The sequence below is a fragment of the Dermacentor variabilis genome, chromosome 2 (assembly GCF_050947875.1).
Source record: "Dermacentor variabilis isolate Ectoservices chromosome 2, ASM5094787v1, whole genome shotgun sequence".
Lineage (NCBI taxonomy): Eukaryota > Metazoa > Arthropoda > Arachnida > Ixodida > Ixodidae > Dermacentor > Dermacentor variabilis.
In genome coordinates this window covers 222,872,452-222,899,038 of record NC_134569.1, presented here as the reverse complement: position 1 = coordinate 222,899,038, position 26,587 = coordinate 222,872,452, and the positions used below count along the sequence as shown (strand labels likewise).

The 26,587-nt window shown below is 45.6% G+C and overlaps 1 protein-coding gene across 3 annotated transcripts in view; it reads right to left on the bottom strand.

Annotated features, from left to right (window-relative positions):
- The window catches only part of LOC142573125 (lipase 3-like), a 124,813-nt gene that overhangs the window by 28,293 nt on the left and 69,933 nt on the right, over positions 1-26,587 (bottom strand). For 2 of the 3 annotated variants that reach the window (XM_075682651.1, XM_075682649.1), the window contains exons 4-7: positions 12,772-12,922; positions 11,264-11,359; positions 8,140-8,292; positions 6,111-6,182 (exon numbers count right to left, since the gene is read on the bottom strand). In XM_075682651.1, the coding sequence (XP_075538766.1) occupies positions 6,111-6,182; positions 8,140-8,292; positions 11,264-11,359; positions 12,772-12,922 (472 nt within the window). The remainder of the gene's footprint in view (positions 1-6,110; positions 6,183-8,139; positions 8,293-11,263; positions 11,360-12,771; positions 12,923-26,587) is intronic. The other variant, XM_075682650.1, reaches the window with a different exon arrangement.

Here is a 26,587-nt window from a genome sequence, read left to right as displayed (position 1 = left end):
TGCCTAATGTCGACTGGCAAACATTCTCACTTAAAAAGCATGACCCTCTAGGGGAAGCTATGCTGGACATTGCTTTTTCTTTTGACTTATTGCAAATTGTGGAACAAAACACACGAATTCAAGGCAGTTCTCAGTCAATGCTTGACCTTTTTTTTGTCAGCGGATCCATTAGTGCCAAAACGAATTGTGAGATAGTACCTGGCATATCGGATCACGAGGCTGTACTACTCATCGTTAAAGACACCGTGTTAGATAAAAAATCTGAATGTTCATCTTACCGAAATTTCTCTCGAGCCGATGATGTATCAATTATCGATGTACTTTCGCTAAATTTTGACGACTTTTCAAGTAGTATGGAAGACGTAGTGTCGTTGTGGTGCAGGTTTAAAAAAATAGTTAAAGAGTGCATTGATCGCTTTGTGCCGTTGTCGACTAAAAAGAAAAATCGCAATAATCCCTGGATCTCCCGCGAGACATTGAGGCTCCAAAGGAAACTGAAACGTGTAAAGAAACAATTTAAAATCGAAAACAAGCAGTCTGTAAAACAAAAGATCGACGACATTTCTTCTCAGCTCAAAAGTCAAGTGTACGCCGATAAACAACGCTACTATGGTGAATCGCTACCAAGTTTCATAACCACGGCTCCAGAGAAATTTTGGCGTTCTATTTCTCCGACCTCCCAGGAATGTGATTTATTTCATGTTGATGGTAAGGCAGTTCACGAAAGCAAAGAAATAGCAAATGCGTTTAACAAACACTTTAAGTCCGTCTATACAAATGATAATGATGTAATACCACCTTTCGAAATGTGTGTGCCGCCTATACCCGATGTTCAAATAAGCGAACCAGGTATACTCAACATGCTTTTACAATTGAACACTAAAAAATCTTCTGGCCCGGACAACATTCCAAACACATTTTTAAAACGGTATGCAGAATGGACATCAAAGTACTTGCACATTCTGTTCACAAGGTCATTGTGCGAGGGACAAGTACCGAGTGACTGGAGGACAGCCAGAGTGAAGCCAATACATAAAACAGGAAAAAAGCACTGCATTCAAAACTACCGTCCAATTTCTTTAACATCTACAGTATGTAAACTTTTGGAACACATAATCCATAATCATATCTCAGAATTCTTGGAAAACAATAATGTACTAACAAAGCATCAACACGGATTCAGAAAAGGCTACTCTACAATTACTCAACTAGTTTTAACAGTGCACGACTTTGCGAAAGCAATTAACAATGGGAAACAAATAGATGCTATTTTCATGGACTTTTCGAAGGCTTTCGACAGGGTCTCTCACAAAAAACTACTTTACAAATTGAGCAAGATACTGAAAAACTCCAGACTAATTAATTGGCTTACAGCATACCTCGATAGCAGAGAACAATTTGTTGTTTTTAATAATCATGCTTCTGAACGACTTCCGGTAGGCTCTGGTGTTCCGCAGGGCTCGGTCCTTGGACCTCTCTTGTTCCTTTTGTTCATTAATGATATGCTGCATGGTATTCCTGTTATGGCTAAGCTTTATGCAGATGACTGTGTATTGTACTCGGAGATAGACAATGTTACTGACCAGGAGTTGCTGAATGATGCTTTTCGACAAATTGTCGACTGGTGCGCTGCCTGGCAAATGTCAATTAATTTCGAGAAAACAGTTTTTATGTCCATCTCACATAAGAAACATAAACTAACGTTTCCATATGGTATTACTAACATAAATATTTCCGAAGTAACACATTATAAGTATCTAGGACTCTGGATCACAAATGACCTCACTTGGGCTAAGCACCTTGAATATGTAGTATCTAATGCTAACCGCAAGCTTTATTTTTTAAGAAGGGCTTTGAAACTTTCTACTCCCACTGTACGCCTACTCGCATATAAAGCTGTAGTTTTACCGATGCTAGACTATGCATGTGTAATTTGGGACCCTTTTACTAAAACTGGCACTAACAAGATAGAAATGGTGCAAAGAAAAGCAGCTCGTTTCATTTATAACAACTTCGGACGCACTTCAGTGACATACCTCTTAACAAAAGCAAACCTGCCACCATTAATGCAAAGAAATCGTGTATCACGACTAAAATTTCTTTTTCAACTTATTAACGGTCATTATAAGACAGATCTCACGGGAATAATTACTTTTTCATCTGGTTATGCTACTAGACAGCGACATAGCCGAACAATAACCCCATTTAGTACACGTAATAATTGTTTTAAGTATTCCTTCTTTCCTCGAGCAATCGTTGAATGGAATCATCTAACCAATGACCAAGTTTTAAAATCATCCCTTTCGGCGTTTGTTTCAAGTATTGAGTAACAATTTGTTTTCTTGCTGTGCCACTGCTATGTTTAAGCTCCGTTAACCTGACTTGTATTGTTTTCATTGCCTATACTATAGTATTCTTACATATGTATTGTTTCCCACCCTGCTAAAATCCCCAATGGGGATTGCAGTATTGATAAATAAATAAATAAATAAATAAATAAGAAATTTCTGATCACTTTTGGTTTCAAGGGCTGTGATTCTGTCGTTCAGATCCGTCTAGGCGTGGGCGTCTAAGAGTATTTCGGACTCATAGGGGCTCCTGCGCTTGGCGGGCGGAGGTTCTCCCGTATTTCGAGTGGGAGGCGCCACCACCGCGCTCGTCTGCATGTTGTTCGAGATGTCTATGTCCTCTGGTGTATTGCACGTACTACATGTAGGCAAGTTAAGCGATTTGATTTGATCTTCGAGCTGGACTGCGTTGACTCTTCATCATCATCATCATCATCAGCCTGGTTACGCCCACTGCAGGGCAAAGGCCTCTCCCATACTTCTCCAACAACCCTGGTCATGTACTAATTGTGGCCATGCCGTCCCTGCAAACTTCTCAATCTCATCCACCCACCTAACTTTCTGCCGCCCCCTGCTACGCTTCCCTTCCCTTGGGATTCAGTCCGTAACCCTTAATGACCATCGGTTATCTTCCCTCCTCATTACATGTCCTGCCCATGCCCATTTCTTTTTCTTGATTTCAACTAAGATGTCATTAACTCGCGTTTGTTCCCTCACCCAATCTGCTCTTTTCTTATCCCTTAACGTTACACCTATCATTCTTCTTTCCATAGCTCGTTGTGTCGTCCTCAATTTGAGTAGAACCCTTTTCGTAAGCCTCCAGGTTTCTGCCCCGTAGGTGAGTACTGGTAAGACACAGCTATTATATAGTGTTCTCTTGAGGGATAACGGCAACCTGCTGTTCATGATTTGGGACTGCCTGCCAAACGCACTCCAGCCCATTCTTATTCTTCTGATTATTTCCGTCTCATGATCCGGATCCGCCGTCACTACCTGCCCTAAGTAGATGTATTCCCTTACGACTTCCAGGGCCTCGCTGCCTATTGTAAATTGCTGTTCTCTCCCGAGACTGTTAAGCATTACTTTAGTTTTCTGCATATTAATTTTTTAGACCCACTCTTCTGCTTTGCCTCTCCAGGTCAGTGAGCATGCATTGCAATTGGTCCCCTGAGTTACTAAGCAAGGCAATATCATCAGCGAATCGCAAGTTACTAAGGTATTCTCCATTAACTTTTATCCCCAATTGTTCCCAATCCAGGTCTCTGAATACCTCCTGTAAACACGCTGTGAATAGCATTGGAGATATCGTATCTCCCTGCCTGACGCCTTTCTTTATTGGGATTTTGTTGCTTGCTTTATGTTGACTCTTAACAGTGCGTTTTTCTTGAGCTAGGGAGAACGACTGATTGGTGTTTGTCAGGTTGGGAGGGGAGTTGGGAAGTGAGGAGCAGCGAGAAGCTACCCCAGCCCAGCTCACCTGGCAATGCTGTGCTCCTGATGGTGAGGTCGATGGTTTCGATAGTGCCGGCCAATGTTTTCTTTTTTTTTCCTTTCAGGAGTGGCGGCCGCTCCTTGCCTGATCGTCTGCTTTCAGATGTCTTTTTCTTTGAAAGAGGAGGGGCCGTAGCGCTTGGGCCGTAGCTTGGGCTTGTAGCGCTGTGGACACTGCGCAGAGCCCGTGACGTGGTCTCCCGCACATACCACACATTTAGGGTTGCAGATATGGTTCGCGTCGGCACTAACATCGACGCACTTCTCACAAGTTGGAATGCACACAACCGGGCCCACATCCGGCTGGTCTCCGATTTGCTTGCACTTGACACAGGTTTCCACCTTCTGTCGAAAAGGGGTGCAGCGGAGCCATCAGTGGGCTTAGTTGACGTAGAACGAAACCTTCTTCCCGAGGAAAATAACTAGTATTGTTTCGCTCTCCCCTATTTAGTGGACGTGGAGCACTGGTGGTTACGGGTTAGCTTGCCGAAGTAGAGGCAAGATTTCGGCTTCCTGAATGTCGACGGGTAAGGCGAAAATGCTTTTAGAGGAGTCTTACGGAGAGGTAGGGTGCACCACCATTTCATGGGTCTTTCCAGCGATGGTGCGGCTTTTGACGCGAAGGTAGGCGCCAATGCCATCCATACTGCTAGAGGTGGTCAATAAAGCGTTATTTAGGGTATTTACCCGGGCGCTGTCGATGTCTTCTGCAAGCCGGGCAGCCTGTTTCATCAGACTCTAGATGTACATCGGGTGGTATTTTGAGCAGTCTACGCCCCCGCGTACCGTACGACGGCGGTGTGGGAATCCTCCGGCGGCAGTAGCTGCCTGGGCCACGCCATCCTCCCAGGTCGTCTTCGCTGCGACGATAGTGCGATTGCGGAGGAGGGCTTGTCGGCGCGGAATATGTGTTGTTCGCGCCAGCGTACTATCTCCTCCCGCCGTGAGCTCTTCTCCTTCAATTCCAGCTGGCATCGCCGCCTTGGCGTCGCGCACTGTCACCGACGGGGCTTATGCTGGGCGACGGAGAAAGTTGTGAATAAAACAATTTAGATACTTACGAATGGTCGGATGTCTTGCTCAGCGGGTTTCGATCAGCGTTTGGAATGTCCTTGCCAAAAATGGAAGGTCTTGCACCACATCAACTAGGATAAGATGAAACTTTTGCAGAGCTCAAAAGAGACGCATCCGCTCCATGTGAACGTCGAGCAGCGTTCCAGATCGCTTTCAAGACACCCGAGCGCCGAGAACGCGTCGGTAAGGCGTCCGCCAAAGGCATCTAATACGGCGTCCGCGATTCGCGTGGCCAACGCCGTAGTCGACGCCGCGGTTCTCTACACTCTGTATGGAGCGGCGGGCGAGGAGGACATCGAGGCACCCTAGCCGACACCACACAGGCAAGAGAAGGCCTGAGCGCTCGGCCAGTGACGTCACGGAGAAGAGGCCAGCGGGGTGCTCGGAGATACGGGTTGAATGAAGGGATCGCGCCCTTATGGACAACGTTAACCAGAGCGCAGTTATTGTTTTTTAGGCATAATTGAGCAGATGGCCCGCAGAGAACAGAGGGTGTTCCAAGATTATTTTATTTATGCAAAACTATTTACGCGCTGCATTATTGAAAAGCCCGTCCGTAAGAAATGAAATGGTTCAACCTCAGGATTGAGAACGAATTTCGTATAAATGATGACAGGGAGCATGACTTATATTGAAAATTCACAGTGCTGCCCACTTCCTCAGAGTAGCTTTTTTGCCTTGATTTATCGTAGGCATCAAAGAATTTGCCATTCATGCGACTACAAAAGTTCTTCAACAAAATGTTAGCACTACACCATACACATATCTCGACAACTTCACTAATGTGCCCTTGGCATTCGGGACATATGTATTCATTCCAGCCTGGATTCGGCTCTAAACGAATAATTTCGCTTTCGAAACGTTATTACATATAGTACCACAGTCCACACATAACCAAGCACTAGTTTTGTAAGCATTAGTTCGATCGTATAACTGGCGTTGGCAGGAGATGCGAATTAGTGCATGAAATTGAATCGCCTTAGTACACTCATTGGCTCAGGGTTGTGGAGCTTGTGCGATGTCTTACTCATCCTCGTAGATAGCCAAATCAGACAGGAATGTCAGAAACACTGAAATCATTGGTGCTCCCAGAGTACCATCGCGAGAAGCCATACTTAATTTTGTAAATTACACTAAGCCTAAGGAGAGTATTTGTAACATTATTGTTTTAAAAAGTTTGAACACCAAGTATCTTACCTGGTCGTAGTGAATAATATTCTTCATAGATGTGCCGGCCGGCATGTGGCACAGGTACACTGGAATCCTGGACTGTTAAAAAAACAATCACCATGAAAAATTTATTTGAACTTAGAAGAGCTTTGATGTTAATCCGTAAGGTAAGAGACAGCGTTCACGATTCAGGGGCTCATTAGCTTGCTTCTGGCGTGGTACGAAGCACTCTCAGATGTATTCGAATGTAATCAGGACTACACTTGACATCGATCAATCCAGAGGAAACCTTGGCTTTAGAAAGTTATATTCATCAATGAATCCCATCCTTATCGTTCATTAGGTAGTTGAGAACTGTGCGGAATATAACATCTCTGCATGAACTACACATCGTACGAAAACGCGTTCACTTATATACAGACGCCCGCAGTCATGCGGGCATTGCGTTGTCAAGGAGTACAGCAAGCATACAATAATACCATATCAAAGTGATCGAGTTGGTTAAGATTCACCGTACATTTTGTTACAGCCGAAGAGCAGCACGTACAAAAGGGGTGCTGCCATGTTTTTCTTTTTTTTTTCTGTTGTCCGTGATGCTTTTGCTTCGTATCGTCTTACAATGATGTCTTTGAAAATGACAGGTACCACGATTAGCACGATTCTTTAGATAAAAGCGGGAAAATATACATAAAGGAGTGTATTTCACAAACAGGCACAGTATTTTAATGCTTTGTTAGAAAGGCAGTAATTAGGTGCGAGGATCAACGGGGAACATCCCAGCAACACTGGAATATTATTTTATTTGGCAATGCCGGAGATAGTACTTTGTATTTATGTGAGCTGCTTTAAGGCATTGTAAAAAATTCATAAAAATTTATTGCAACAAATGATTAAGGACTTCAGCCGAGAAACTTTAAGAGTAGGTTTGAGGAATAATACGTTGAAGGCATACATTAGGCAATACAGCACGAATTTCATATTGGTGGTCAGCCTCTAGGCGCTGCGCAAACGTACGTTTAACGAGACCAATTTGTAAACAGCGACCCCAAACACAGGAAGCAAATTTGCAGAATAACATAGGCTGCAGCGAATGTACCAAGGTCACACAAGTGATGACCGGCAGCTTACAGCTATCCCCGAAAAGTGTGTAAACATTGTATTCGACTGGTACTAATGTATGTGGCAGACTTGGAGAATAACTAAGAATTGGAGAAAAGATAATCATATAGACAGCTGGAGAAGCTAATACTCTCGAGATTAAAAAGAAGGAATATAGCTTAGCAGCCCGCGTAATCCTCAGGGCTGATAGATAACCTGTGCTCTGTCAGAGTGACAGAATGTATGCTAAGGTGGAAAAAAAACACGGTAGAGAGCGGCAGCGGATGCGGTGGTGTGAAGTCGTTTGGAAATTTGCAGGCCTAGGATGGAGTCAGGCGGCAGCAGTGAATGTTACCACGCGATGTTGACGCGTGTACATTCCGAGTTTCCTTGCTGAAATAAATTCTTTATGACCTTGCTACGTGTCGTGCGTAATGTGTCTCTACGGTTTGCGGCAAAGCCTTCTGCGTTGGTGGTTCAGAAATCATCCTGTCATGTTCACTGATATTTCGGATCACCATATGTTAGGCCTCGCACTGCAGCACAGTATTTGAAAAAGAACAGTCGATGTCAGTGCTGACATCACAGTGTGCAGTGGAGGTCTTATATATCCTGCCTACTTTTTGAATTTAGAATTCAACCAAATTTGCAAAAGCCCGTCTGTCGAGAAAGGAAAAACAGGCAGTCGGAAATTCCTGGTAGCGGCACAGCAGTAGCACACGTCAAGCTCCAAGCGATGCTTGGAAAGGTCGTACAAGATGTCAGAAAAAAGACAATGTAATGACCGTTAAGGCTGACGTACTTTGTAGTCCATGTTTATTTAAGTGTAATCGTACAAGCGATGAGACTAGACTGGGTGAGAGCGAAAATTTAGGGTCGAAGATGCTTCCTAGTTCGTTATTTGGCACACTCGACATGAACTAAAGTAACGTGACTAACCGGACAGCGTTCCACGTACCTCGTTAACGTACCTACTCCCGAAATTGGCGAAGTTGTCGGCCAAGAGGGAGCAGATTCCGCGCGTGGCGTAGCCGCAGAACTGACGCACGAATCCCGCTATCGGCATTCCCTGCGGCAGCAGCTCGTAGCCGCCCGCGGCGTGGACCAGTCGCTGTCAAGGTCAGAAGGGAACCGCGATATTTGGAGCCACTGGAAACTTTCATTGACTGCCCCGTGAAAAAGAAAATGCGCACCTTTCACTAAGATAATTCGCCTTGTAACTCGCTATAGTGACGTTCTACGACTTAAGGAAAACAATACATATTATTTAAAATTTCATGAGCGCTCGGAGGCTTCTTTTGGATTACTTATCGTTTTTGCTAACAGCTATTCGAGGGCCTCATTTCTGCAGATCAGTAAACGAGATACGAAAGCCATCACTATATCGAGCTAAAAGAAATTCAAGAACCAGAAGGCCAACTAGAAGGCGAATGTTCCTCCTCACGTGCGCCGTCGTCTACGACCCTGCACGAGATTCAGGGTGACTGTTTTAGGGCGAGAGCGCTCTTAGCGCGTGGCTGTTAGACGATTAAAAATCTCATTTTCAAATAATAAGGCGCAGGAGATGTTCTTCGTTATTTCTTCGTGTTCGTGATTCATTTCAGCGTTTCATTGCTCCATTCAATCCAATTCATATGTTTGCGGAAGCGCCTATAAACAGCTCTAAACCTTAGCAATATTGCAATTATCATTACGCAAAAAGCGTAAAAGAAGAAAACGAACCAGGAAACCACAACAAACTACGGTAAAAGATAGCGTAAACATGTAAAATGTATGTAAGCGCCACTACTATCGGCCGTAGCGCCCGAGGACGAGCGAGACGAAGACGGGCGCTCGCACAGAACGCGGTCTAGGCAGCGGCCAAGAACAAGCGCTTCCAGTGAGTACGTGCCCTATTGATTATTATTATCATTATCAACAAGCAGCACGCCGTGTAACTCCACCGCTTATGCTTCCCTAATAAATGTACAGAATTCAGTCAAAGGGCAAAAGTGAGTGTTTGAAATGTCGATATTATAACGCAAAGCATTGTATACATCTAAACGCGTGTTATAGCATTATTTATTTATTCAATTATCTCTTTTTATTTTTTATGCATACTGCAGCCCAAACGCACTATCGCAGGAGCGGGGCTTGTACTTTGGATATAACATCAAAACATTTTTCTGCGCACATCAACTTCAACACCTTAAAAATCATGATTGTTTCAAAATCAAAGTTAAAATACGTAATAGTAAACACAGCATGAATCAAGCTAACTTAAACGAAAATTCCCCTAAATGCAACGACCTAGGTTCACTAAGTAGTAAGTTCCATTTTTGAATTGTACGGGGAAGGAAGCCGTACTCAAATATGTTAGTAGGCGGTTAAATTGGTTCAAGGTTAAGTTTGTGGCTATTCCTAGTAGGTTCCAATTTATAAGAAACGGATAGTTATTTATTAATCAGCAGCGTGGGGGTGTTAATCAGATTAGGCGGCAATTTAAGGCACTCACGATATGGCACCCCTTGAGCGCTGTTTATAGGCCTAGTGCAACAAGGTGAGATGAGGGTGGGAAGTTCCGGTCAAGTCGGTGGTACATGAAGAGGATTGCTTTCTTTTGAACTGATTCGAGGGTGTTAATGTCAGACGACGTACACATTCTTCGATATTGTTAGCGAAAAGGTCCAAAAATTTTGAGCCTAAAATAGACCCTTGCGGAACACCCGAAATTAATGCAAAGGAAAAGAGTGCTTAGTGCCAACGTGGACCTAATTTAACGGAGACAGAGGTAGACATTTATAAGCATGCACAGGCTAGAATTAACACCCTAAGTCAAAATTTTATGGATTATAAGACCATGTACAACGTCACCAAATGCCTCTGAGTAGTCAAAGTACATTTTGTCTGACTCCGTTTCACAGCAGCGGGTCGCCCACCATGAAGAATAGAAACAAGGTCTGTTTCCATAGGCCTGTCATGAACCAACTCACGTTCGAAAGTGCTAATCTTGTGCTTAAGGAAAAACGACAGATGCTTAAACATAGCTTTTTTCAAAAACTTTAAGAAAAAGAGACAACGGGGACATGGAACGAATATTTCTGATGTCACTGATACGCCACTCGTATCAACGGACAGAACTATTGTTTTCTTTTAACTGGAAGAAAAGACACATCTACACAAAGCAAGAATAAAATTTTGGTAAGGAATGGTACAAAAAGCAGAACCTTTAATAACAAAACTTACCATTCGATCATAGGCAAGAAAATGCTTAGGCTCAAACTTATGTACTGCTCTCACGATATCATGTTCTGGAAAGCGTGATATGGTAAAGTCGTCGATGACACTGTAATGACTGTCACTAGGACTTGGAGCCTGAGCTGCCCTGTTTTAGAAAGCCGGAGAAAACAGCTATTGTAATGCATCGGCGATATTGTAGCAGCTTCTGAGAATGCCGCGTGAAGAATTATTTGTAGCATTGCTCTCCTTCAGCTTAGTGCTGTACTCTTTTAGCTATAGATTCAGAAACGTTTGAGATCACACTTAACGCCATATTCGACAAACTTAGTATATGCATCATTGTCTTGATGCGCTGCGCGTTTCGCATGATTGCGCAAGACACAAATTTTTCGTATCATCAAGATGATTCAGCAACAGTAAATTCAGTTCTCATTCCTTAACAAAATTTACTGGGATGATCTTTGAACGATTGGTTGCTACACTACGTATGCTTTTCGGTGTACAATAACGTTAGATTGGCCTTGACATCAGCTGCGAGAGTGGTCATACTGGTGGTTTTATAGTAAATTAGACCATCCGCACTTCCTTAGCCTCCGAGGAAACCTCAACGCACCCGTGTTTCTTCGTGCCGCTTCTCACCGAACTTATCTCATCCGGGCACGAGTAAAATCTACTACCTCATGCTTGACAAAGCAACAACACAGTCACTCATTCACCTATGATAAAACTGCGCCGTTGTATACAGACTTCACTCCGCCTTGAACGTGATATGAAGCAGTGCTACTAATTGTGGATTTATGACAGAATCGTTTCAACACAAACCGAAATATCATGAAAAACAAATTAACGGACATTGTACGTACCAGCGGTGCTTCAGCATAGGGCGAGAAGACAGCTAATGGCGGTACCTTAAGGTGTGCCAGCTTGAAAAACGGTGCCAACCCAGCGAAGGCTTTAATCTGAAAAGCGAAATCAAGTCCTCGGGTCGGCAAAAAATCTGAACTGAGCTTGCAGGGTAGCAAACCAGAGGTGCGTCTTGTTAAACTTCCTGCCTTTCCTGCATTCTATTTCTCTATCTTTCTCTCTCCCAAAACTCAACTACTCCATGTCCCGTTCTTCTAAGATGGTAACACTCGTTTTCATTACTTTTCAGCTATGACAGAAAATTCTCATATCGCTGCGATATGGCCCCGATATGAAGACAGTACCAAAGATACATCATCTTTATTAATGAATGCACCTTCAGCCCCGGGAGGTCGCTCCGCGCATTATGAATGCATGCATGCAGTGTGCGCGAACTGCTATTTCAACACAAGTGCACTCGTCCGAATCTCATAGAATGCTGTACGCCAGTGTCGAGAAGATTTCGAAGCAAAGTAACGAAATGCAAAAATAAAAACATGTCGAAACACAGGGTCGACACTGTAGTCCAGCACAAGTTTCCAGCTCTTGGTAAACGGTCAATTTATTTCTGAAAAAGGGTCTGTAGATAAAACAGGGGACAGAGATGACAACATAATAGGAAGTTCACCCGCTACGCAAGGAGATGACTTGCGGTATTTTGCATATCATTAAGGACAAACATATCAGCGGTTCATTATGCTCTCACATAGTTCCATATGTGGCATCAACTGAATGTGCTGGGTTATGCGTGCGATGATTTCCACTCGCTTGACCAGTGTAAGTATCATGCCTTTCTGAAATAAAATTCATTTGATAGCGCCCGTCCTGTCGTCTTTCTTGTCCGAGTCAATCCAGTGCTATGACTGCAATTAACCAGCCCAAAAATCTACACTCCTGAATTCCATATGCGGAGTGACGGTATTTCTCTCAAGTCAAATCAGTTGCCCGAAGATGTCGGTATGTCTGATTTTGAAAAGCAATGTAAAGTTTATCATTTGCCCCGCTTGCTTCAGTCTTTGTCAGGGTTTAGCCGTACATGCATGTCTGTAAACAAGAGAGCTAATTGGTGGCGTCGTTTTTTCCCTTGAATGGTTGGAAACCATTTTTGAGCAGGCTCGTAAATCTTATTTGGTATGAAAAAATCCAAGCACTCCTGTGTATTGAATTGCACACGACTGCAGCAGCCTATCATAAAGGTTACGCACCCTAATATTGGAAAGCTTGTGGCCATGACAACCTCAAACCTGACGTATATAGAGCTCCTGCTCTTGAAGTGATAATAGAAATGACGCTAAGAAGTTCACGAAGGATTTCAATTCAGCAACGAATGTATTCCTTCTGCGTGACTGCTATAAGGAACTGTGCGTCTTTGTTCTCTTTTAAGCAGTGTTTCATCACTGTGTTGCTCATATAGTACGACATCTGTATGCTCATAGATTGTGCATGTTAGCCGTTTTGGGCAGCTCACCCTGTCGTTGTACCAAGGCTTCTCCGATAACATGGTGAAAAAAATGAGGGTGCCTTGAGAAACGCCGATGTAGAGCAGGTCCTTGTGTTTAGTTTCCTTGAGAACGTAGTCGACTTGAGCTGGGACGTCAAATATGGCGTGCTCGTGAAATCTGTAGATGCAGTGTTATTAGTTCCGACGTAATTACAGTGATAAAAACGAGGTTTTCGAATATTTACTGTTGCTTTTTTAATCTACAAAAAGCACGATTTCTAACGTAGTGTCACGTTCTAGTGACGGTGGAAAACAAAGTAGCAAAACTCTTAGTCGCGAAACTCGCTCTTTCTTGGCCGAACCTGTGCCCCAAGAAAGTAAGTGACACTCAAAACACACCAATAGCGGCGAGCACAGTTGGCAGTCGTCGATATCTGATCTACGGGTCAAACACGTTTGTTTTTATGCTTGACTAATGGACGGTTCCAGCGTCATCACTGGTGCACGCTCAAGTTCTAGAATGTACAACACTATACGCGCCACGCCTACAATTTGATTACAGAAGATGCGACCAGAACACAGACAACAGATAGAACCGGCTACAAGAATCAAGAATTTTCTAACACATGCAGAGTTGTCCTACGCCGAGCGATGACGTTAGAAATTTCTTAGCCGGTGAAAAGCGGTCACTGTAAACATGTCAACAAGTACGCTTGTCACTATTACAATTCATCCTTTAAGAATACCATGGCTGAGAAATGAAAAAAGTACATCAATATTCTACGCAAACATAAAAATAATAAAATGCCACTAAAATAGGCTGCCTGTTTCTATATCTTATCGACAGCAACGTTGCGGGGCCGATATGCAATCCATCGAAAGCTGAAGCTAGACATATACATAACCGAAAAGCCACCAAAAATCCAGCGGTAGGCAGTCAAACTCGAACAGAAATTCTTTATGTCAAGCCGCGAGCCTCCTAAGTTTCAGTAGAAACGAAAAACAAGTTTCGCTCATCGTTCACTGAAGAAGCAAAATGAAAACATTTGATTTTTGGCAGAAGTGTTCAAAACATGCCCCATTTGCCCAAACTCTGAAATCCAGGCATTGTACCCAATTAATTCTGATTCGAATTTTTACTGGTCCGCAATTATGAATGACCTACCCTCACCAGAGCAATATATCCAACCAAACTAATGCAGCTCCAGTGCTAAACTCTGCATGGGCCGGTTTCTCAATCCCGGGTCTGGCCCCAGCCTGAAAGTAGCATGCGTTGGCCCGCCCGAGCCCGGCCCGGTGATTTTAAACCTGGCCTGTGTCCAGCCAGGTTCTGTTCGACTCATCAGAACTTGAGCCTATACGAAGCTCAGTCGAACTGTCGGTTATTGTGAACATATTGCCGTATGATCAACGCACAACAAGCTCCATCAAAGTAGGTTTTTGCCTTGCGTCCCCTCTTGCTGGCTACTTTGACTGTGCGAGAAGTAAACAATTAATTTCATTTTATTGCTAGCCGAAATCGCACAGATTATGATTCGAATATTCGGTATGAAAACACACATATGCAATGGATAGTTAGGAAAATAGGGAGGGATCATGCTGGCAAAAGCCACCGGGAGTGGCACAACACCTGCTTACATTTAGAGAGGGAGATACAGAAAAGTACATTCTTGGTCACCACCTTCTTGCTTTAAAATGTGATATGAACAGCCACGCCATATTTTCAGATAGACCCGGCGATATGCTATAGCGAAGGCATTGTTGAAGACGAGTCCCGTACACACCGCCTTTCATGTCACTTTTCAGTATCGCATAATCATTGGTATGTACAGCGATGGAACCAATATATTTGGCGCGAACGTAAATTCAAGTACTCTGATCTACTGACTTTCAGGGATTCCGTAATACACAGCCACTAGAAGCTCTTTTCATTAAACCGAAGTGGATTATCCGTAAGGCTAACGCTCATGTGCAATATATTCACATGGAGTATGTCATTTGCATTGCTTTATTTGGCTTCATTATAACGGTGTCAGTTTTTCAGACGACAATTTAGACATCCTTGCTTTGCAATATGTGCAGATTCTGGCTCTGTATACTTTTGTTTCGGTACAGTGCATTTACAAGGTAGGCAACGCAGTGTTTTTTTTATATCAGATTGGAATATGATCCGTTTGTTTGTTCACGTAGGTTCGCAGGGAACCCACCTAGTGCTTGAAAAACATATACAAGGCAGCAAACACGAAGGTTGGGCCCCTTAACGTGTGAAAATATAATTGAAAAGAAAAATTCACTCGCACAATAACATTTTATGCGTTCTGTTCTCTTTTTCACATCCCTCTCATCCAATGTTCTAGAAGTGTGCAGCATCCGCATAAGTTTCAAGCATTTATCTAAGGGTAATGAACATTTGAAAGTCTAAATTTAATTAGTTGGGCTAATTCTGCGATAAAGTACGGCAGCCTATTTAACTCGCTTGAACAAATAATGCAGAAAAATAATGGAAACCAGTAGCGAGTCGCACTATACCTTAAACAAAAATTGTGAACGTTCCAGAATTTGTTTGCGACCTCTTTATTTAAGTACTCTAAGAGCTTGTTGCAAATTTCTTTTTATTTTTCCATGAACACGTACACACACAGGTAGGACAAAGTGGCCCATCAGTTATCGCTATCGACAATCTACATATTTTTGTGCAGCAACAAAAGATTACAGAGGACTCTGCCTCTAGGCACGTCTTCTGCTTTTGAAAAATGCAACCAGCTGCGCCGAAACACCTCTCATTAATTCCTCTCGTGGTTGCTATACGAAGGATACCCTGCATACCTGAAGACAGTCCAGTGAATTTTTGCAGCGAGTCTTGCGCCAGTCAAATAGTTTCCACTCTCTTCAGCGCAATTGTCATGCCAATATAGTTCCAACTCTTCGTCATTTTGATTCGACTCTGTGATGCCTAATAACTCTTCAAGTTTGCCTTTCGCCGCCACTACCAATCGCCCCAATGCGCGTGCCCTTGCTGACAGGTGGGCCCGCTGTTAAACTCCCAGCGCTACGTCCATCGAACGTCGTGTCGTCCGTTCAGCGCCTGAGCGCGATCACCTGTACGAATTCGAGATTCTAATAACCTAGGAACAATGTTGACCAGAGTTTTTTTACTGTCGCGAAGACTAAATACTTCCAGCAGGACCCATCTTAAGATTACTATCGAAGACAATGCTCTTACCATTCGCGCAGTCTGCGACCACGTAGCGACACACCGTACTGACTAAGACAACGTTATTTAGATCTGTAGTGGTCGTCCTGAGATTTTAAGTGCTTCGCCGATATGCGACATACACTGTCTCCATGTTGTCCCACTTTGTTATGACCATCACTCGACAAGGTTATCTCACGACGGTTGGACGAAGACTACGCCAACGGCGCATGCAGTGACGGCGATGGAATTACGAAGAAAGAATGACGTCAATAGAACGAGAAGGCAATATGAGGACGACGGCATGACGATGATTCTGAAGTGATAAAGATAAATAACCACGATGCAACTACAAGGTCATTACTACGTTGGCAACGTCACGATTGATTGACGATAGCCCAATTATATAGAGATGAAGGAGAAATTATGTTCATGGAAGGACAAAGATGGTATGACGACGACGGCATGGCAACAAGTGGATGACATTTCTAAAATGATGGCAACGGGGCGACAACTGCGTGACGACGGTGGCCTGGTGACAATGTAAGGATGACAGCTGTACGACGATGATGGTGTGACGACGAATGTATGACGAAAATGGCGGGACTATGACAGTATAACGAGAATCAGATGACCAATACGGAATGCCGATGATGGGAACAACCATGAAGGTATCACGACCAAAGCATGACAACAAATGCATGATGATGACCATCTGTCGATTACGCAATGATGACCATGGCATGACAACCGCGACATGTCACGATTGAATGACGACTACATGATTGCGATGGAATGACGTCGATGGAACTCTGAAGGCGGTAGGACGATGAGGCTGTGACGACAATTTTAAGACGTTTCTGAAATGATGACGTTAGTACAACAGAGTTAGAGAACAACGTGACTAGAACGGGACTATCATGACTGAATGACGACGATTGAACTACCATTACTTCGACGACATACGTAGTGGCTCAAGTTAGCAGATAATTTAATTGGGTCACTTAACGTAAGATTAGATAGATAGATAGATAGATAGATAGATAGATAGATAGATAGATAGATAGATAGATAGATAGATAGATAGACAGACAGACAGACAGACAGACAGACAGACAGACAGACAGACAGACAGACAGACAGACAGACAGACAGACAGACAGACAGACAGACAGACAGACAGACAGACAGACAGACAGACAGACAGACAGACAGATAGATAGATAGATAGATAGATAGATAGATAGATAGATAGATAGATAGATAGATAGATAGATAGATAGATAGATAGATAGATAGATAGATAGATAGATAGATAGATAGATAGATAGATAGATAGATAGATAGATAGATCTTAAATTTGGCAAGGAATGCTGATTGCATTAAAAATCGGGGCGTACAGTAGGCGCGGTTGATCACTGGTACCGTTTTATCCGTGGCCGAAGGACCTCGCCAATGTACACTAATCTATGCCGCGTATAGATGCTCCATCGTGACTTGCCTGCCTCGAATTTCCATTAAACCGACTGACACCACTGACCTAGAATTTGCATAGGTCTGCAGTTTCTATTGTTTACAGCTTTGCGGAGTTGCAAATAACATATCCAGGCCTAATGAAGTCCCCACTAGACCACGGCATGACCCGACGCAGAAGCTCTTAGGCCTGACCCGAGCGTGGCTCGAGCGTGGCCAGAGCGTGGCCCGAGCCTGGCCCGCGGACCCACGCACTGCTCTAAGCTCCAGTGCGGCAGAGCCTGTGCAGTACACAGAACCTCATCAAAAATGCCTTTCTAGCTGCAGCAAATGCCGCATCATATATTTATAGCGAGTTCCCTTTATGGAAAGGTGGCACCTGTCACTATTCCAATACACATAGGCAGCCACGACCTGCCAATCGATCGATCTATTTGTTCATTTGTGGACTGATGAATTTTAATCTTCCAAAGTGGTAATGGCGCTTTGAAAGACGCCGTTGTGGCGATCTTCAGATTTAATCTTCACCAACTGGCGCGTTTTAATGAGCACCTTGAGTGAAGTACACGAGCGCATTACCATTCCGTCATAGCGGCATGCGGCCGTGGACGAGAAGCCACCGGCGGCGGCGGAGGCTCAGCTCGGAGACTATGATGGAGACCGTAGAAGGTACGGAGATCGATCCGGAAGAATTGAACGTGCCGGGGCAATGGTACGTTAGAAAGAAGAAAGGAAAAGCGGCCGCCCTAGTGAACAACGAGGCACGCCATATGGAACGGCAGCGAGCTGCCGAGAAGCTCGCAGGTAGGAAGATGGCGGCTAAGTCGGTTGAAAGACAATTTGCCCGACTTCTGGACGGCGCCAAGAAAGTAGTCTTGAGGCCGCACGGCGGTCTCGCACGTCTAATGAAATATGGAACTGCGTATTTGGCAGACGTAATTCTTAGGGCGGCTGGCGTCAGTCCAGACGCCGCCGGAGAGGACGTCATCTTGAAGAATGTGAAACAACATTCCATTCTCGTCGCTACCTTCACCGCGGAAAGGACGCGAAAATACGCCGACTTGAAGCTCCTCGTGTTCGAAGGGGAAAAAATTGAAATGACTACGTACGTCGCTATGCCGGAGGACTGCGGGAAAGGTGTCGTGCACCAAGTCCCTTTATCCTTCTCGGACGCAAATATCTTGAAAAGGCTGCAAATCTACGGGAATCCTCCGGTCCTGGGAGTACGACGACTCAGAAGAATGTCGAGGACAATTTTAATACTGTTCGAAGACAAAGAGGTGCCGCGGTGGGTGAGACTTACGCCCGTGGCGCAACGCTGCGTAATCTACCACAACAAGTGCGAAGTTTGTAACGCCTGCGGGCGGCTCCGACACCGCGAGGACGTCGGCCCGGACCCCGCGAATGTGAAGTGTCGTAGCTGTGGCATGGAGCAACCACCACAAGACCATTTATGTGAACCGAAGTGCCAAGTGTGCGGGAAAGGACACCCGCTCGGTGACAGAAAATGTAGAGAACTCTACCGTGTTCCTTACGAGGTGCAGATGAGGCAGTGGGAACGAAAGATCAGCATGCTACAGCAGCAACTTCAGAAGCAGCAGCAGCAAGCCGGAGCGACTGCCGAGATGAATTCCGGGGGTCGTTCCAAGGTCAGGCGCGGAAACGAGGACTTTCGCGTCAGAACCGACTCCTTTCCGAGGCTGGAGGAAAGGAGTCGTAGCCGTTCCGAGCGTGGCCTTTCGCAGTCCCGCACCAGGGGGCGCTCCGGACCCAGACAAAGGGGGAGATCGAGCTCCAGGGTCCCGGCGCACCCATGGACTAAGAAGCGGAAGCAGAGCAGGGAACAAAACAATGTAAGCTTTGGCAGTGGGGTTTCTAAGGCAAAAGATAAGAAAGATGAGGAGATCGATAAATTACGGAAAGAGGTTGGGGAGCTTAAAGAGGTCATTAATAAGCTCACTCAAGAGTGGCATAGACCAAAATTACAGGCGTGTACGGGGTCCCCCTCCACCCACAACGCGCAACTAAAATTGGTATCGAAACCAACCCGCGCGGTCCCTACGGCTGCGACTCCCATGCAGCCTGCGGCACCGGACGAGGAAAATATGATTATCGAATCGGCTAGACCACCTCCAATGAAACGCAAAGGAGAAGACGTTGATCCGTTGGTGGCACTAGAGAAAAGATTAGAAGCCAAAATGGAAGCAAATTTTGATTCTTTCATGGCCCAAATTATGGGAGCAATACAGCAGACTCAAAGCCAGATCCAAGCCCTTACGGGTGAAATACAAAAGCAAAGGGCAGAATTAGTAGTCATCGGAGAATGGCAACTAAAAGCGAAGGAACAACTCGACCAGCTTCAACATGGCCAGAGGCGCGCATAGTGAGTCTTTAATCTGGCAGTGGAACTGTCGCGGCTTCCAACGCAAGCGAGCGTTAGTACAACAGTACTTGACGCTGTTATATGAGAAACCGCTAGCTATAGCCCTGCAGGAGACGGGCAAAGCAGCACAACTCTCGGGATACCAAGCTTTTTCAAGTGACATGGGTGAGAAATCTCGCGGCACTAGTTGATTAAGAGGAATATTCAGATAGTCGTGCACGAAATCAGCTCGAGAGACATTGAGGCAGTGCTTCTGGAAATTATTACGGGACGAAAAGAGGAACCGAGCGTGTTCCTGTTAAACTTGTACAGTACTCCACAGCAGAGAAAGGTGCGATTCAGGGCCATCTTTCACAAAGCTATTCAGGCAGCCAGGACTAATCCCCTGCTAATAGTCGGTGACTTTAATGCAGCGCATTCGGAATGGGGTTACGCTAAACAAGATCCAAAAGGTAGGCAGGTATGGGAGGACACGAATGAGTTAAGACTAACCCTACACACGGACCCTAGCAGTCCGACCAGGGTGGATAACAGCGTGTGCGCAGACACCTCCCCTGACCTGACCTTCTCCAAAAATATGACAGATCTGAATTGGAAAAACTTGGAGCTCAATTTCGGAAGTGATCATTTCATCCTGGCCTCGAACCTTAAAGAAGGGGTGAGGACGCGTCGTGCGCGTCAACCGAGGATCAAGGAATGGGGATTATTTAGGGAGAAGCGAGAGAAAGCTGCCATAGGGAAAACCACAAACATAGAGAAATGGACGGAGGTCATCGCGCGTAACGTTGAAGAGGCAACCAAGATGCTTGAAGGGGACGATGCCCCGGAAATAGTCGATAGCAAACTGCTTCACATGTGGGAGGCAAAACGTGGTATGGAGCGCAGACTAAAGAAGCGAAAATGGAACCGTAATCTTAGAAGGCGGATTGGTAGACATAACAAAGAAATTTAAAATTACACGATCAAATTATGCGAACAGAATCGGTACAGCAGATGCGACGAGATGGAGAGGGGCATGAGCCTTTCCAAAACGTAGGGTCTGCTGAGACAACTATTAGAACCGACCAATTCGAAAACCCTATCGGGAATTAGATTATCAAAAGCCAGGCACGCGTATGAGGGTACAGACGCAGAGTTTATGGACAAACTAATCACCATGTACATTGGCGATACGCATAGCACCCCCCTCCCGGAGTACGACGTAGCTCCCAATGAGGAGCTCGACGCACCCATCACGGAGGCGGAGGTCAGGTCATTAATATTGGGACTAAAAACCAAATCAGCCCCGGGCCCTGACGGGATAACTAAAAAAATTCTAAGAAATCTGGACGATGCCTCTATCAGCGCTCTGACGGAGTACATGCAATAAATTTGGACTAAAAGCCACCTGCCACGCCAGTGGAAGATGGAAAACGTGATCCTAATTCCAAAGCCGGGCAAACCCCCTAAACTAGAAAATCTAAGACCCATTTCCCTAACCTCATACGTGGGGAAATTGATGGAGCGCGTAATCCAGACCAGACTGACGCACTTTATGGAGCAGAACGACCTGTGGCCGCACGAGATCATCGGTTTCCGACCGGGCTTGTGCACTCAGGACGTGATGCTCCGACTAAAACATGACATAATCGACTCACGTTCTAGAGACGCCAAGGTAATCCTCGGCCTGGACTTGACAAAGGCTTTTGATAATGTTAAACACGAAGCGATATTCCACGGTCTCCAAGAAATCGGTGTAGGCGCGCGAACATTCGACTATATCAAGGCCTTTTTGTCCGACAGAACTGCTTGCATGAAGTTCCAAGATATTGAATCCCCAACACTGAAATTAGGAAGCAGGGCCACGCAGCAGGGCTCGGTTCTTTCCCCGTTCCTCTTCAACGAGGCGACGAGGGGCCACCCCAAGCTCTGAGAAGTATACAGGGGCTAAATTTCAGTATGTATGCGGATGACATCACCCTCTGGACCAACCAGGGGAGCGATGTGAGCATCGAGGAGCGTCTGCAGGCGGCGGCGGACACAGTCGTGGACTATGCTGCCAGTAGGGTTCTCTCATGCTCTCCGCAAAAATCGGAGTTATTCGTCTACAACCCAAAGTCGCTCCGGTGCAAACGTAGCTGGGAATTTGACATTAAAGCAGAGGGGAAACCAGACCCAAAGTTAAACCAAATCAGAACCTTAATCAGAATCAGAATCTTGTCACACAGAAAAACGGATATAATGATGGGACAATCCAAAATCTAGAGGGATTTGCCACGCATGCACTTGGCATATTTAAAAGGGTCCCTCTGAAAGGACGAGGCCTGAAGGAAAGAAGCTTGCTTAAACTAACCCAAGCATACGTAATAAACCGCGTGTGCTATGCCACGCCTTTCTTAAACCTCAGATCAGAGGAGAGGAGGAAACTCGACTCGCTCATTCGACGGTGCATAAAGAGGGCCTTAGGCACCAATTACCACCTCCACAGAGAAGCTCCTCTCTATGGGAGTGCACAATACCTGGGACGAAATAGCGGAGGCTGTCAGAATTTCGCAGCTCGAAAGATTAAGCCGAGCGACCACGGGCAGAGCTATCCTCGAAATGGAAGGCCTGCAAAGACATAGGGGACTACGAGGCAAGACAAACATCCCGCTGGACTGCCAAGAAAATATAATCATTCCCCCCTCCCTCGTAACATGCATCTCATATTCAACACGGAGAGGAGGGAAAAGAGAGCAGAAGCACTAATCAAACGCTTTGATTCAATGGACAGCAAGTCGGTTGCGTTCGTGGACGCGGCAAGTCGACCACCGGTAGCCTCGGTGGTCGACGACCGAAGTGCCCCCGTATCGGCCGCCACCATTAGAAGCCGCAACTCGGAAACGGCTGAAGAAGTTGCGATAGCGCTCGCTTCCGTAGGAACGGAAGCAAATTTCATAATTAGCGATAGCAAAACGGCCATCTGGAATTTTCGAAAGGGTAGGATCTCGCCGGAAGCGGCAAGGGTTCTGGCCAGTAGATGGCTGAACAGAAAAATTAGCCTACTTTGGACCCCTGCACACACGTCCGTTCCTGGCGACGAGGCGGCCCACGAGTTAGCCCGAGCTCTCTACTTCCGGGTGGCTGTGGAACCGCCCGACTGCCGGAACATGGACGAGCGTCTGCAAAATTTTACGGAGATTGTCGAAAATTATTGTCTACGCAGGAGACTGGTGCCACCACCGGATAAACATCTAAACAATAGAGAGGCAGTCGCATGGCAGCGCCTGCAAACTGGGAACTTTGTAAACCCTGTCTGGGCATACCATGTTATGCATGAAAGAGAAAACGATGATAGCAAACACTGTGGGGCGAGAGGGACCCTCGATCACATAATCTGGGAATGTGCTAGCTCACCAGGGGCTAAAGCAAACATAAATTGTAGAGAGGCCTGAGAAGCCCTGCTGCGGAGGGAGGACCCTACTCCACAGCAGCACGCCATCCGCCTGGCGGAAGAAGTCGCGAAGAGTCAAGACCTCTTTGCTTGCTTCTAATCGCGGAGGTTCTGGCCCCCGTCCCCAAGGCCTGTGTGCCGGGAACGGGGAGTAGGGGCCTCCTTATCCGGCGGTACAATAATGTTGCTATCATCATCATCATCATCGGCCGTGGTGGCAGGAAACGAGTCTTCGTGCTTGCGCTTAATCAGCACCACCATGCCCGTAACGTTGAAATTTCAGCAGCGCCTAGCCATCACATAAACTTTAACTACTTCTGGTTAAGGTTAGGTAAATGTCTCATAATAAACAACGTTATGAAGATCCAACACGCATGTTGGAATCTTTGTGAAGTGAAGCTATTGTGAATGTTTAATTATATCATGTATAACTAGACCCCATGCATGAAATTATCTTTATTTTCATTTCCCGTAACGCGTAAAATCCAATTTCTTATTTATGCACGGCACGTGTCAGCACATTATCATCATCCAGTGTTCGTGCTTTTAAGCATTTACACGTTCACAAGCTCTCCTGTATGCAAACACTAGTCCATGCCGATGCACACTGTGTGACACCGACGCAGCGACGTCACATAAAGGAAGGCGCTCTTCAACGTTTATCGATGAAAGAATGTCCCGCAGAGGTGTATGTAGAGAGATGGACGACATATGCGTTATAGACCCCTCGTGATACAGCACAGGTACAGTCGAATGCCTATATAAAGAAATGCTTAAGGCCTCTCAAATCATGCGTTGTACAGGTTACTTCGCTGTAAAAGTCGATTAGCGCCCCGCTCGCAATTGAACCAGGACAGAATTATTCCTTTGTTATACAAGTCATTTTGCTGTAGAGACGCTCATTGCAGAGACGGCCGACTGCCTGCATAAAGTAAATTTGGGGCTTCTGTAATCCATTTGTCACCATGGCAGATGCACACTCCGAGGATTCGCCGAAAACGGGAGTATACATACTGGCTACTATGCAACGGCCCCGAAAGTGGGCGTAGGCCAAGTTTAAAAAATTTCGAAGTTCTAAGAAAGTGTTGAATATCGGGCGCTATTTCATTCAGAGGTTCATTGTTTCATGGACACAACATAGTTCGCTCAGTGGCGCTACTTTGGAGGTCAACATCATCATCATCAGCCTGGTTACGCCCGCTGCAGGGCAAAGGCCTCTCCCAAACTTCTCCAACTAACCCGGTCATGTACTAATTGTGGCCATGTTGTCCCTGCAAACTTCTTAATCTCATCCACCGACCTAACTTTCTGCCGTCCCCTGCGACGCTTCCCTTCCCTTGGAATAAAGTCCGTAACCCTTAATGACCATCGGTTATCTTCCCTCCTCATTACATGTCCTGCGCATGCCCATTTCATTTTCTTGATTTCAACTAAGATGTCATTAACTTGCCTTTGTTCCCTCACCCAATCTGTTCTTTTCTTATCCCTTAACGTTACACCTATCATTCTTATTTGCGTAGCTCGTTGCGTCGTCCTCAGTTTAAGCAGAACCCTTTTCGTAAGCCTCCAGGTTTCTGCCCCGTACGTGAGTACTAGTAAGGCACAGCTGTTATACACTTTTCTCTTGAGGGATAATGGCAACCTCATGATTCATGATCTGAGAATGCCTGCCAAACGCAACCCAGCCCATTCTTATTCTTCTAATTATTTCGGTCTCATGATCCGAATCTGCGGCCACTACCTGTGCTATGTAGACGTATCCCTTACCGCTTCCAGTGCCTCGTTACCTATCGTAAACTGCTGTTCTCTTCCCAGACTGATAAACAGTACTTTAGTTTTCTGCAGACTAATTTTTAGACCCACCCTTCTGCTTTGCCCGCCAGGTCAGTGAGCATGGATTGCAATTGGTCCCCTAAGTTACTAATCAAGGCAATATCATCAGCGAATCGCAAGTCAACATGCAGGTCAACATGCAGTGCTTATGCAGACCGCTTTGCTGGAGCTTGTATCTGGTGCGCGTATAGCTTGAATATCCATAGGTCCACAACTACGCGCACTTATTGGGTGTTGGGTTATGTATAGAGTCTGTACTTGCGATTTCTGTGTGAGCTTGCTCCCGTACGCATCCGACTTCTTTTACTTAGTACTGTTGCGCAGAGCGACGAAGGGACAGGACTTGAGGGAGAAAACAACGCACGACACCTGAGCGCAAGGTGTCGTGTGTTGTTTTCTCGCTCAAGTCCTGCCCTTCGTCGCTCCACGCAACAGTGTTAAAGGGAAGCTGTAACGGTTTTCAATTTCAATGAATTGCTGGGATTGGGAAGAACAGACCTAATAATTTACGGTTCCAAAATTTTTTTCTTCGTTTTGTTAAAATAATGGGCGGAAATCGCTTTCTAAATCATCCCCGCGGACACGCCCCCATCGCTTCCCGGAGCGCCGGGTGAGGTGGTTGCCAGAGGAGAGAACCGGCGAGAGTGACGTCATTCGCGGGGACCGAGCTGCCGGACCGGCGTGCTGGCATGCCTCTTTCCGTCCTTCGCTTTACTGAACGACGCTACGAGAGCTTTGCCGCCGCCGCCGCTCACATTTGTTTTCTTTTGCGATTTTCGTAAACTGTTCTTTCCTTCTGTGCTGCGTGAGTGCCCACAGCCAAGGGCGCCCAACATGCCCTCGTTCTGTGCAGCATTCGGCTGCGCGAACACAGGCAGGCGAGACGATGTGGTGTTTCACAGGTTCCCGAAGGACAAGAAGCTTGCAGCGCAGTGGATCCATGCGGTGAGGAGAGATAAGTTCGTGCCGACGAAATCAACTGTGCTGTGCTCGGACAATTTCCGCGATAGCCGGATAGCCTTACGACAAATGCGGAAACGCGTTATTGCTAGCGTTGCTACACTCCGTTTCATACATCAGGTGCAACGCTGTGGAAGCTTGAGATACTTCTTGCAGTGGCTGCGTTCGCACTTAAAAAAAGTTCGGTGTTTCTTGACCCGATGTTTTAGAAAATTTTCCATATATAAGCTCAGTTCTGAATGAAAAGAAAGAATTTACCCATAGAAACAATCAATGTACTTATACGGCTGCTAACACGCTCTTTTAAATCAATTTTCTCTTCGGCATTGTTTAATTGCAGCCCGTCGCGGCAGCTTCACGTGCATGCTCGCGCGAGCAAACGCCACTGGCACGCTGCGAAGCATAGACGGAAACGCGCGCAGTAATAAATTTTGGTGACCGGACTTCGTGCGTAGCTTCCACAGCGTTGCACCTGAGGTATGAAATGGAGTATAGGCTTGCCTGTGACATTAATAATAATAATATTTGGGGTTTTACGTGCGAAAACCACTTTCTGATTATGAGGCACGCCGTAGTGGAGGACTCCGGT